Here is a 13,849-nt window from a genome sequence, read left to right on the forward strand (position 1 = left end):
GTAATTGCTAAATATACAGGGTGAGCAATAAAAAAAGTGCAATTAATTCAAGTCAAAAAATAAAAATGCAAAGATACTAGGTTATGATTTCGGCGGCATTTGATAATAAAGTTTAAAATACAGTATGATTAGATTATATCTAGACCTTTATTAAGAAATATCCGTCTGGAATGAAAAAAATGAGACACTTAATTTCGATCATATGGTATTTATTTGTTGTAAAAATCACTTTAACAAACAAGTTAAAAAAACAAACGGTATAAAACTAGTTACTTATATACACATACATTCTTATAAAAATCTATATCACAATAAATACGTGATTAACAATATAAAAAATAAACTTTATGCCACTAGTTGAGACCCTTACTATCCATAGAGTATAAACTAAAATTAAAATACGTATTTATGGTACAGTTGGCATGGTGATATCATTTGGCAATCTTCTTGGGGTAACCGTAGCTATTAATTGCTAAAAAAGAAAAAAATTATAATCAGTACAAAAAAAAAATGAAAAAAGTCAATATAGCGGTAACAGTACATACAATTAGGGTAGTTATGTTTTAATAAATGTATTTTAAAGGTGTTTGAAACACCATTACTTGTTTCAAACTTTCTTAAAATACTTGTTAAAAACTGTTTAAAATCTATCTAGTGTGTAGGTGTCTTTTTTCAATAAAAAATTAACTAAATTAATTTCAATAAAAAACTAAAATTCGAAAAAATGTTAGTGTCTCCTTCAAAAGCAAATATCTCCAAAAAAATAAAGCTATTGGATGAATTAAAAAAGAGACTATCGAGTAAAGATCCACTTAGATGATAAAGTGATTTTTAAATTCCTTGCTTTGTTAACGTACTCCACAGGGTGTTGCAAACATTCACCAACCTATCAATATTTTGTTTTGCCTCGTATAATTGACAGATAGAAAGTTTCATTTTTAATTTAAAAGGAGATACTAAAAAGTCAAATAATCTAACTACAAATTGCTTAAAAAATCATCCAAATCGGTACACTAGAACACAATACATAAAACTTTAAAAAACATGAAAATTTTAAGCAACTCTAATATTATAAGTAGGGAATGCAATACCGCAAATGTGGGATCCCTCCGAGATTCCGCGGGATCAAAGTTGCGGGATTTACAATTTTACACTCAAAACTTGTTAAAATTAAACAAACAGTTTTCAACAAAACTTTTTTTTAAATATAAGCTAACAGTAAATAAACATAAAATAGTAGTTAAACATGTTTATCGCTTCCGCAAATATTTCTTGTACAAAAATATTTCTTAATTTTCTTTTCTGTACAAACGAGTGGGAGGAGCGAAAGTCACAGATTAACATTTTTTTGACAAACAAAGCACGTGGCGATAAAAGAATATTTTTTAGATTTTGAGTATGGTATCTAGAAAAAAGAGGACTTTTTCAAAGCGTGAGAGAAAGAGGAGAGTGAGAGCAAAAAGAGGACTGTCCTCTGGAATAGAGGACGGTTGGCAACCCTACCCTACCTCAACCTAATATTGTTTAGAAAAAAAGTCGTTCAACTCATCAAATCATAGAAAAAATGTGCCAAACTCTGATAAAGCCGATCCAACACGATGCGGCAAATACCTATCTTGCAATGTTGGAAACATAAACATTTGCCACATCGTGTAGGAGACACACTTATCAATAAGAATATATTGTCGAAACTGTACCAAATGTTGGTTCTAACGTTGAAACCAACGTTGGACCCATCGTATAGGATCGACTTAACAGGATTAATAAAAAAAAACATGATACATAATCACTTAAATCTATTATTCTCCAATGAGTAGTTTAGTCAATTTTACTAGTCGTTTAGTATTTTAATGATGACTCGTACTCTAAAATTTTAAGAATAATAGCGTTGATTGAAAGAATTGGGAAGATACGCAACCTAATGGGCAAATTCGAGACAAGGTTGATTTGCTTTCCCCTTATGTCTCAAGTGGTGTACGGTGGCGCCTCTACTCGTTCTGCAGCCAACGCATAAAACACATATTTTCTCTAATTCAGCTTGCGAAGGCATATCAAAGACGGTGTGGAACTGAACGCGACAGTGTTGCCATATTAAAACGTGTAATATCTGTAATACGTTTGACGAAAAATACCTTTGAATAAAAAATCCACGTTTATGTATTGAAAATTTATTCGTGTTTAACAAAGAATAAAAAACAAAAATAAAAATTCTTTTATAGGTACTGAATATGTCGTATAATCGAAAAAAGTCGTTTAGTTTTAATGTAGTCGTTATGAAGATCACTGTTATTTCATATGTAAAATATAATGGTAAATGTCAATAGTCGTCATTTCCAAGCCAACTCTGACGCCTTTCTTTGTTTAATCATATAATATTATATTAAATTGTTTAATGATAGAAACTCCGTATTATTAACGTACTGTACCCAAAATCCATAAATCTACGGATTAATCCGTAGTTCTGGCAACACTGTCTCTGGCACCTACCCACTCTGTCGACTGAAAGCAGAACTACGGCACAGTATTCTTTATTCGCTGCGCTGTAAACGACAATCAGCGCACATCAGCGGCGCAGAGTAAAATAAATCTCGGACAGGTTGACTAACGGCAACGGTATCGCCAGCTACATCTCGGACAGGTTTTGTGCCACGAAATCGCCAATAATGTAGCGAATCTTCTTATTTCATCAATCAACAATACTAGTGGGTTCAAACAGGAAAGTAATCTCCCGACCTCTATAGCTCTGATTGTCGATACTCACCTTTATATTCTTCGTCGCATTTCTCCAGCAGTTCCAACCATTGGCTACCCTGGATTCTGACCATTTCCAAGGTACCGCCGTAACATGGTGGCAAGCAAGAAGGGTCCATGTATTGGTGGAGGGATTTGCGGTCAGTACCGTGGAAAATTATCCTGCTGCGCAGTTTTTCCTTGAGGAAGGGCTTGAATAGGGCGAACACTACTTTGAAAATGTAGGGCTGGTTGACTATGTGAATGTTCTTTATTCTTAGTGGTACGCTGTCCTGTAGAAAAGAAGATTGTTCCAAAGATCTTGTAGGCACACATTTTATGAAATATACCGGGTGTTTTAAAACAAATACGAAAAGCTTTAACCCCATAAGACGTATAAAAAAAATATACAGGGTGGTCCGAACTGTACTCCGCAAACTTGGGCAGCATATTCTGCAGATAAAAATAAGAAAAAAAGTTCGTATAAATGTATGTCCTAAAATGCTTAGCTTCTGAGATAGAGTGTGCAGAAGTTTTATTTTTATTTCGATTTTTTCCAAATAATTTCTAAAATATAACTGTCAATATTTCGATGAAAATTGGTGTCTGGGAGTTTTTTGACAGGAGCAATTTGGATATTGATGTCAATATGACTCACGTTTTGAAGAGTAATAACTTTTTGTCCGTACCTACATAAAACTACTGAGTGAAAAAATATACATTAGCGGGATTTTTTACGTAAAAAATGTCTCTTGGTAAAAACCGCTACGAGCAACCGATCTCAAGATATTTAGAATGGTAGTAGTCAATACATGTTATTATTGACAAAAAAAACATGTTGAGTGTTTAACTGAAATGATAAATTTGGGAACTTTTTATTTTTTAAATTAATCATAAATTTTTCTTCGAAATGATTTCCGTCTAATAACTATTTAGTCAACATGTTTATATCGATGATGACAGGTATTGATAATTTCAATTCCAAATATCTCAAAAACCGTTATTTTTAGCAATTTTTACCAAGAGATCTCTTTTAGGTAAAAAACATCGTAAATGTATATTTTTTGACTCAGTAGTTTTATACCGGTACAGACAAGAAGTTATTACTTTTCAAACCAGTTGAAAAATATGTAGGTGGTGCCCTCTACAAGTAGGAGTCATATTGACATCAAAATCAAATTTTTCATGTCAAAAAACTCCTAGACACCAATTTTCATCCAAATATTGACGTTACTTCAGAAATTATCTGGAAAAAAACGAAATAAAAATGAAACTTACATATACATACTACATACTGTATCTCGGAAACCAAGCAATTTAGGACATACATTTATACGAACTTTTTTACTTATTTTTAATTACAGAATATGTTGCCGAAGTTTCCGAAATACAGTTTGGACCACGTGTCTCCATTAGTTTCTGTGTGAAAACTAAAATCTTATTAAAATGACCCGATTCTTGCTATATCTCCGGAACTTAATAAAAGATTTTAAAAATGCCAACCACCTTAGAGGTTTAAATAAAATAAATATATGAAAAATACATGTTCTAGTTACCTGTAACCACTCTACAATTTTTCCCGCAAACGAGGGCGTGAATTTTGACACTTGCGATAAACTGAGACCGTCCATGTCAAAAATGACAATTGCTCCGCACACTTGGCTTTCCGGTTCCAACATGGCGGCTTCGAGGAACAGCACGCAGCCCTTGAATACTTCTTCTAGTGTTACTTCGCTAGTCTTCCATTTTTCTGCAAAGAAATATTAGTGTCTTAGTGGATTTATAGTTATTTTTTATACAAGACTGTAAAATGGTATTTTATCGTCGACCGAAAAGATTAAATTAATTTTAGTTTTTTAATTGCTTCCATTTTTTTTGTGTTTGTCGCCTCAGCCTGAATATTTGTTGGTAATTTACTTATTTCGTTTTGAGCCATTTCTGGCTCCAATTCAATCAGCAATCGATACGAAAGAGAATTAAAAAATATTGACTCAAAACTGACAACTAAGAGACAGCTTTATTTATTCGTCAAATTACATAAAAATCAATGCCATCCCAGCACAATATTTTTTCTACTCGTAATAAATTCCTTGAAATAATAGTTTCTGAATATTTTTTAAAACGTAACTCGCTATGGAAAAAAATATTGTTTTATACACGAAGATAAAATTGCAAAATTGTCTCCCTTAATTAGTCATGAAATCGCGAAATAGCACTGAAAAAAATAACTATGAACTGTTGATATTCCTGAATGTCTATATTCAAAAGTTCAAAGAAAAAGTAATGCTAGAGTCAAATTTCACCTAAAGCAGTTAAAAAAATACCACACTATTTGGACTTTATCTTGACATTGTGTTTTTTTTTAATAATTTTCATGAGCATCTACCTTTACCATCTCAGAGGCATTAAGTGGAAACACGTGTAAAGTAAAATTTACAATGTTTAAAGTATATTTATAACCTTGAATAATAAAATCGCGGTCATCTTGATTAATTAATAATAATATGAACCTTTTTGCACTTATAATCAGATAATTTTTGAAAAAAAAACACACACGAGTAAACGAAATAACTGCGACTGATACTTAAGCTCCCTTTACACATAACGGTTTACCTTAAGCCGCGTACAAACTTGAACGCGTCCCCAATGTGTGTTTCAATAAATTTCATTAATTTCATTCAAAATGCTTGGAAACAAATAGCAAAAAATTTGAAAAGGAAAATAGAACCCATATAAGGACACAAGCTAAAAACAACAAACAAGCTCTTTAAAACCGATTTAAAACAATGACCGCCTAAAGAACTGACGATATCATTCAGTTGTACAAGAAAACTGTCGCTTTACCTACACTGAAAAATATATACAGTATGTCTCCGGATTGTCTTTAAAGAGGAAACCCTTTTTTATTACTGACATTTTGAGAAAAATGCATTTTTTATAAAAATGTTTGCTTGTTCTAAAATGGTTAATCCCGTTTATACTTTTTTAAATTTTCATACCGTTTTAGAGAAAATTAAAAAAAAACATAAAAATATGGTTGAAGTCCTAAAAATCAAAAGGCGTTTCTATGGTAATATAAATTCAAGTTCATTCTTTAATAGATGGTTATTATTAATTTTGTTTAATGTCATATATTTTGCTGTTGCTAAAGTATCACCAACACTTTCTGATTAACTACTATTGTCATCCTTTTCGTAGCATTGAACTAAACAAATTTTGTGCTTCTTGAGCAATTTAAAACACCAAAAAATATGACGTTAATTAAAATTCTATCAATAACAATCTGTCAAAGAATCTAGTATAGTCTGTCCAACGAGAAGATCCTTGACAGTGATAGATCTGTCATTTTAATTTCAAAGTAGTTTATTTTATTTTACAAAAAAATAAAGTTGGTACAACTGGAACGCATAGCAGGAAATATTTAAAATTTGACTGACAAGTGATTACTTCAAAATATTGTGAAAAAAAACTCTATAAAACTGAAAAAATGTAATCGAGTTATTTTATTTAATCAAAACAATATGTGTTAATACAAAACAAACAAGAACAAGACACCATATACCAAAAAAAAAATAGAAGAAAGAACTATTTCTTACTTTCAAGCTTTATGAAACTTCCCGCATTTATGTTTATATTTATCAATATAACTTATATGTACAAATACAAATTTGTAATATTCCACAGGAATAAATAAAACAACATAAATAAAACAAACTATTTTATTAATAATAACACTTACCAAATTTTATATCCTTAAAGGTTGATTAATTAACTTTAATCTTAATTTTTTTTAAACCGGTACCTTTTGACATTATTTTTTTGCAGTACTAAAATCCATTATTTACCTATCGTGTGATGTCGATATTTTACAGCTACTCCAGTTTTTAGTATGTGTTTAGTATGGTCCTACCATATTCGAGATGCACTTATCTACGACGAGATGGTATACGAACTTTATTGATGGTAACTTGTAACTTTATTGGTGTATAAAACCATAGATAAAACTTTCTGCCTGGGTAGCAAATATTAACCATACACTGTGCTCTGGGTCTACAGTTAATTTTCACTCAATTTTTCCTCCACTTGACTTCAAAAGACACAAAACACAGGTAATAACACGAATCAAAATGCACCATCTTCCAAAACGCAGGGTATTTGACAAAAGTTGATACAAAATTATAACCTATAATTTAGGAAGACTTTGATAAGCGTCAAAAATCTAAAGGCGAGTTCATACGCATCGGCGTCCGCTTGTCGTTCATCGTTCCGCCAAACCAATAAAATTGATATACGATCTGTCATTTTTGAAATAAACCTGAGTAAACCAATAAATCTGGTTAAAAACAACAAGAGACGACGTATGACGGATTTATATTTAAACCCATCCATAGTTAACTTAAAAATTATTAGAAACTTTTTTTAGTAAAATAAATAGATTGGTATGGGACGTCATCTGTTTTTCTTCTGTCATCGTCTGTCGAAATCTTACCTGAGAAAAAAAACAGAGTATACATAACATTTATTAGTCTATGCAAAAAATTAAGACGAAATTAGATTGCCATAGAAACGCTTTTGATTTTTAGGACTTATTATATCAACCATATTTTCATATTTTTTTAGTTTTCTCTAAAACGGTTTCTTCTAAACAGTTTGTACTTACTTCCTAATTCTATGATTAAAATTCTACGGCCTAGTTGATCCCTGGTGGGTTGTACTATAAGAATATTTTGTTGGAAGATATTTTTCTCTCTACTGGGCATCAATCCATCGTAAGAATCGGAGTGTTTCCGCTTGAACCTGTAGTACCTTTTGATCTGAAATATTGTAAATAAATTTGAATTATATATCTTAGTTATACACACATCACACTTTATGCGTCGTTTACATTGAATGCTAAATTCGTAAAGGTTCTACGTAAAGAAAGTAAATCTTTGCTACAGACTCTGCTATCTGAAAAAGCAGAGGACATATTATTCTGTAAAGTAGACAGTTGTTCTCAAGTGCTATCTGAATAAGTTCAAACTGCATCAAGAAAGCCTTTTCTGCAGACTGTGCGATAAAGATTCTGAAACAGCAGAGTAAATATGTCACTGCGAGGCTCTAGTTCGCAAGCAATACTTATTTGGTAAAGCAAGACTAGAATAGGAGAAACTATGCTCCCGTCCTATCCAGGACTTGCATAGGCTGGTGCAGGACACAGGGATAACAGACTAGGTGAACACAAAAAAGCGAGGACAAAGACAATAGGATTTACAGGTCGCCATTGTTTTCGGCATAGGACAAAAAACTAAATTAGATTATTAGAATTAAATTTCTCATGTTTTTTTTATTTTTATTATTCTATTGATGTAAATATTATGTTAAAATCGTTATTTAACATAATGACTGGCTTTTTTAATGACATAAAAAGACTGGACTGCTTTTGCTTTGGTTTTTAAATGTCTACACATAATATTAATATTATGTGTAGACATTTAAAGCCATTTTACGAAAAAAAATCAGTCGTCGGTGGAGTTGGAAAATATTTCTACTAAAATTAATATAGGGGTAGGGGTAGTTTTTACCCTCCCTGTACTTTTTCTTGATTTTTGTGAATGTCAAATGTTAAAGCTCTTAGCAAAACACAGGCACCCCAAATCTTATTCAAATCGGAATATCGGTTCTTAAAATGTCTTAAATAATGTGTTTATTTTTTTACAGTATGATGCCCTCTAACGGACAAACGAAGCACTTTTGTATAGAGGTAAATTGTGTGTAACGAACTTATTTTGATTCCAAAAATACTCAGTAGTCCTATGTCTACGTAATATTGAGACACCCTGTAATATTTAATAAATAATTACTCACCAAATCTCTGGCACTTTCTGGATAAAACTTGGTAGGTCTTAAAAATCTAATGAGCCAAATGTCTTTTTCTAAGGGCACATGAAGGTCTGTCTCTTCTGTAACAATAAATAAGATTTTTTGTGTTAAACTATAATCCAAAAAAAATTGGTCAAGTGCGAGTCGGACTCGCGCGAAGGGTTCCGTACCATTCATTATCAATACAACATTAGACACTGTATTATTGTAAACTTTTTTTCCGATTTAGCTGAAATTTTGAATGCGCGTATAAGTAATTTAAAAAAAATGAAGAAACACATTAGTAAAAATTGTATAAATCAATAATAAATATGTAAAAAGTAAAAATAAATATGTAAAAATAAAAAACGACTAAAAAAAGTCGCCTTAACTAGGATTCGAACCTGCCTTACTACGGCTCTAACGTCATAGCAGCGTAAAGTCCTAACGCTTTAACCATGCCGCCACCGAGGTTTGAAAGATTCTATGTAAAATTCTTACTTAAAAGATAATGTTTAGTGAAAGTACTTTTTATTTATAAACATTTATTTAATTCTGTTTTTAGTATTTGTTCGTATAGCGGCAACATAGATACATTATACCCGGTGTTGCATCGTCGAGCGGGACATAGGAAATCCCATGTAAATTTTAATGCGGTCAATTATTGGCTTCCCTAATTATTTTAGAGAATAATTCTATTTGGGTTTATTGAAGAGCACTAAAATCCACATTCAAAAGAATAACTTTAGATATTTTTGATTAGCCGGTTTACGAGTTATCGCCGATTTCTTTTTAAATATTTCTCCTTTCTTATGGCCCTGTATTTACTTATGAGCACCAGTCAAGATAAAAGATAACTGTCAAATGAAGTTGTCATTTCAGAAATTTATCTATTTAGTGCTTTATTATTATTATTAAAAACTCATACCTACATCGAAAATATTAGCCATGAATTAGACTACCGAAGAAAAAGTATTGATGATTAAATGGTATTATCAAGGAAATAGTTATCAAAAGGTGTCGGACATGTTTGCTGCTCTGTATTCGAATAGACCGATACCTGGAAAATCTACAATCGCAAGGAATATCCAGAGATTTGAGACCAAAGGTACCCTAATAAATAACTGCAGATGTGAAGCAAAGCAGGTTGTACAAAGAGAAGATGCAAGAAATGATACCGACTTTAGGAAGTTTTATTGTGCGTGGAAGAGAACGATGGAAAGATCAGCACAAGGAAATTGAGGATGAAATAGGAATAGATCACACTACAACGTTTCGAATTTTGAAACGACATAAATACTATTCCTTCAAATATGAAAAGCACCAAGAGCTACGAGATGGGGACGAAATACGGCGGTAGGTGTTTTATTTTGATATGATAGAAAGAACAAACACGGATAGGGAAATTTTAAAAAAACATATGTTTCTGACTGACGAATGCACGTTTACCTTAAATAATGAACCCAATGTTCAAAATTATCGATATTGGAACAAAGAAAACCAACACAGGTTTGTCGAAACAAGGAAGCAATATCCACAGAAAGTAAATGTTTGGGAAATCATATTTTACCTGCTTTACATGATGTCGCTAGGGAAAATCAGGAAGTTTGGTACCAAATGGATGGCTGCCCGGCACATAATACCCTGGCTGTTCGGGAATATTTAGACAATAGTTTTAACAGAAACGTTATTGGCCTAAATCATACAGTTAATTGGCCAGCAAGGTCTCCTGATATTTCGCCAAATGATTTCTTTCTCTGGGGCCATTTAAAAAACAGGATATACAAGGATAAAAAATACCCAAATCTAGACGAGTTAAAAAATGCTATTTCTGCCGAATGCAATAGAATTTTAGTTTACCAACTAGCGAATGTAAGAAGATAATTTGATGATCGCCTGGGTTATTGTCTAGCAGTCGATGGAGGATTATTTGAACATCTTCTTAAATCCTAAAGTTCTAACAATTTAATAGTACCTAAATTAATAAGTTATTGAATATTGTAATAATACTATAATTAACCTTGTAATTGATTACTGTATTTTACTTTAATTCATATTAATTTGTATTTATAAATACATCTTTAAGATTTTCAATATAGGAATGAGTTTTCAATAATAATAAAGCACTAAATAGGTAAATTTCTGAAATGACAACTTCATTTGACACTTATCTCTTACCTTGACTGGTGCTCATAAGTAAATACAGGGCCATAAGAAAGGAGAAATATTTAAAAAGAAATCGGCGATAACTCGTAAACGAGCTAATCAAAAATATTTAAAGTTATTCTTTTGAATGTGGGTTTTAGTGCTCTTCAATAAACCTAAATAGAATTATTCTCTAAAATAATTAGGGAAGCCAATAACTGATCCCATTAAAATTTACATGGGATTTCCTATGTCCCGTCCGACGAAGCAACACCCGGTATGTAAAAATTTCAACTGTGTAGCTATAACGGTTCATAAGATAGACCTTTGTGACAGACGGACGGACGGACAGTCTTAGTAATATGGTTCCCGTTTTTTCCATTTGGGTACGGAACCCTAAAAAGTCAAAAACTAAAATGAAAAATTTCTGAGATTTTTTTCAAGAAAAAATTACCTTTTAAAAGTTCTCTAAGCTCTTTAACGGCTGCTTCTACTACTTCCGGTGTTTCCCTCAACTCTTTCCTAGCGATTTCTTTCACTTCCGGTTTCAATTCGTCCAGTTCTATTTGAAGTGTGTAGTTGTCGCCCAACTGGACCGTGGGCATTTCCTTCATGTCCGACAACAGAGTCTCTTTAACTGCAAAAAAGGAATGAAATTAATTAATATTTTCCAGCGTTAATGTCATTTTCCTAAATCATGATTTAAAAAAATCAGATTTTTTTTATTTTAATTCAAAACAATATTTAAATCAGATTTCTAAATGACTAGGACTTATTTCCAATTAAAGTCCTATCCTAAATGGCTAAATTTATACCCCAATACCGATAACATTAACAATTCAACGGGGCGTTGTGATTTTTCCACATCTGTCACCAATATATTCCGCAAAAAAAGTCGTTCGCTTCAGATCAAAAAGATTTTTTTTCAAACGTCTCAAAAATATTAATATTGGTCATTTTAACGCCTAGGCATAAAAGTAAAGCACTGTTACGCCTAAGCACAAAAATACAAAAATATATTATTAAACTGATATTAAGTGTCAAATTCAACGAGTGTACAAATTGTTGCTCGATTACTGTTTACATTATTTGCAATGTTTGAAATTGATTAAAAAAGTATTTGTAATGTTTAAAAAAAATAGTATGTTCTATTCGGAGTAAAAATCTACGTTTTGTACCTCCCTGTAACGTCGGAATAAATTTACGATCTCTTTACCATGGTCCTTCAAAGGTACAGCATCGTCGAAAAAAGTATAATTTTTATTCCTAATAAAGCAATACACTTTTGTTCGGAAATATTCTTAAGTCGGGAATGAAATTAGTATGTATTATCAGTATTATCTGATGTCAAAGTGTAAAGTACTTACTGCAGATCAAAATGTTGGTAGGAATTTGGAAACATACAACCGTTTCAAAAAAAATATAAAACAACATATTTTCTGACAACAATTGTAGATTCTCGGGAATGAAGATATTAGTATCTATATTAAAAGAACCTAGTTTTGCACTAAACTTTGCGAATTATAAGTTATAAGTATTCGAAAAGCGAATTTTAGTCACTTATACATAAATTTTAAAATAAATCCCTGCGTCTAGCGGTCTAAGGAATTCACACGAAATTAGTGGACACATTTTTATAACTTTTACTGTTATTTTTTGATTTATTATATAGTTTCAATAAAATTATTATTTTTATTTAAATCACATGATTAAAATTAAAAAAATCACTTGATTTAAATCACGATTTAAATCATGATTTAAATCATGCCAACCCTGATATTTTCCCTTATATCTCCTATTAATATTGTTATTGATGAAGTAAAATGATTGCAGGTGAATACTTTTTTGCTTGAAACTAATAATCAGGATAAATGAAACCTGGAGGACAGCAGTATTCTATACCGGGTGCGTCTCGAAAGTGGCTCACCCCTACAACTATTAAAATTTTTTTCAGATAAAAAACGAAATTTGGTATGTTAGTATACAACATAAATTAGGATTGATTGACGTATTCAATTGTTTTCGGTCACTTCCTGTTTCACCGGAAATGACTACAACTTTTGATTTTCAAATGGCACCCTCAGTATATTTCTACTGTATTCGATAGAAAATGATATACAGGGTGGTCCGAACTGTATTCCGGAAACTTCGGCAGCATATTCTGCAGATAAAAATAAGTAAAAAAGTTCGTATAAATGTATGTCTTAAAATGTTTAGTTTCGGAGATATAGGGTGTAGAAGTTTCATTTTTATTTCGATTTTTTCTAAATAATTTCTGAAGTAACGTCAATATCTGGATGAAAATTGGTGTCTGAGAGTTTTGTGATACGAGAAATTTGATTTTGATGTCAAAATGACTCCTATTTGTAGGGGGCGCCACCTACATGCGTTTTGACTGTTTTGAAGAGTAATAACTTTTCGACGGTACCTGTATAAAACTACTGACTAAAAAAATTTACATTTCCATGCCTTTTTACGTAAAAAATGTCTCTTGGTAAAAATCGCTACGAGCAACCGTTCTCAAGATATTTAAAATGGAAATAGTCAATACATGTCATTATTGACAAAAAATAAGCACACGCGTTGAATAGAGTTATTTGACTGAAATAATAAATGTTTATTTTTTTAAATTAATCATAAATTGTTCTGCGAAAAAATGATGATTAAACAGTTTCTGTTGAACTTTTGGCACAAAAAGATTTCAAATTTAAGATTTCAGTCTAATAACGATTTGGTCAACATGTCTAATTTGTCAATGCTGACAGGTATTGATAATTTCAATTTCAAATATCTCGAGAACCATTACTCGTAGCAATTTTTACCAAGAGACCTTTTTTATGTAAAAAAGTTGTAAATGTATATTTTTTTACTCAGTAGTTTTATACAGGTGTGGATGAAAAATCATTACTCTTCAAACCAGTTAAAGCATATGTAGGTGGCGCCCTCTACAAATAGGAGTCATATTGACATGAATATCAAATTCCTCATGTCCAAAAACTGCCAGACACCAATTTTCATCCAAATATTGACGTTACTTCTTAAATTATATGGAAAAAATCGAAATAAAAATGAAAGTTCTACACCCTGTATCTCCGAAACTAAGCATTTTAGGATATACATTTATACGAACTTT

At 31.5% G+C, this 13,849-nt stretch overlaps 1 protein-coding gene across 5 annotated transcripts in view; it reads right to left on the reverse strand.

Annotated features, from left to right (window-relative positions):
- Positions 1-192: 192 nt before the first annotated feature.
- Positions 193-13,849, reverse strand: part of LOC115879650 (alpha-tocopherol transfer protein-like) — a 60,828-nt gene continuing 47,171 nt past the window's right edge. For all 5 annotated transcript variants that reach the window (XM_030896550.1, XM_030896549.1, XM_030896551.1 and 2 more), the window contains exons 2-7: positions 11,171-11,353; positions 8,578-8,672; positions 7,391-7,544; positions 4,287-4,480; positions 2,762-3,023; positions 193-472 (exon numbers count right to left, since the gene is read on the reverse strand). In XM_030896550.1, the coding sequence (XP_030752410.1) occupies positions 432-472; positions 2,762-3,023; positions 4,287-4,480; positions 7,391-7,544; positions 8,578-8,672; positions 11,171-11,353 (929 nt within the window). In that variant the 3' untranslated portion in view covers positions 193-431. The remainder of the gene's footprint in view (positions 473-2,761; positions 3,024-4,286; positions 4,481-7,390; positions 7,545-8,577; positions 8,673-11,170; positions 11,354-13,849) is intronic.

This window comes from Sitophilus oryzae, unplaced genomic scaffold, assembly GCF_002938485.1.
Source record: "Sitophilus oryzae breed Bouriz unplaced genomic scaffold, Soryzae_2.0 scaffold_1583_pilon_pilon, whole genome shotgun sequence".
NCBI lineage: Eukaryota > Metazoa > Arthropoda > Insecta > Coleoptera > Curculionidae > Sitophilus > Sitophilus oryzae.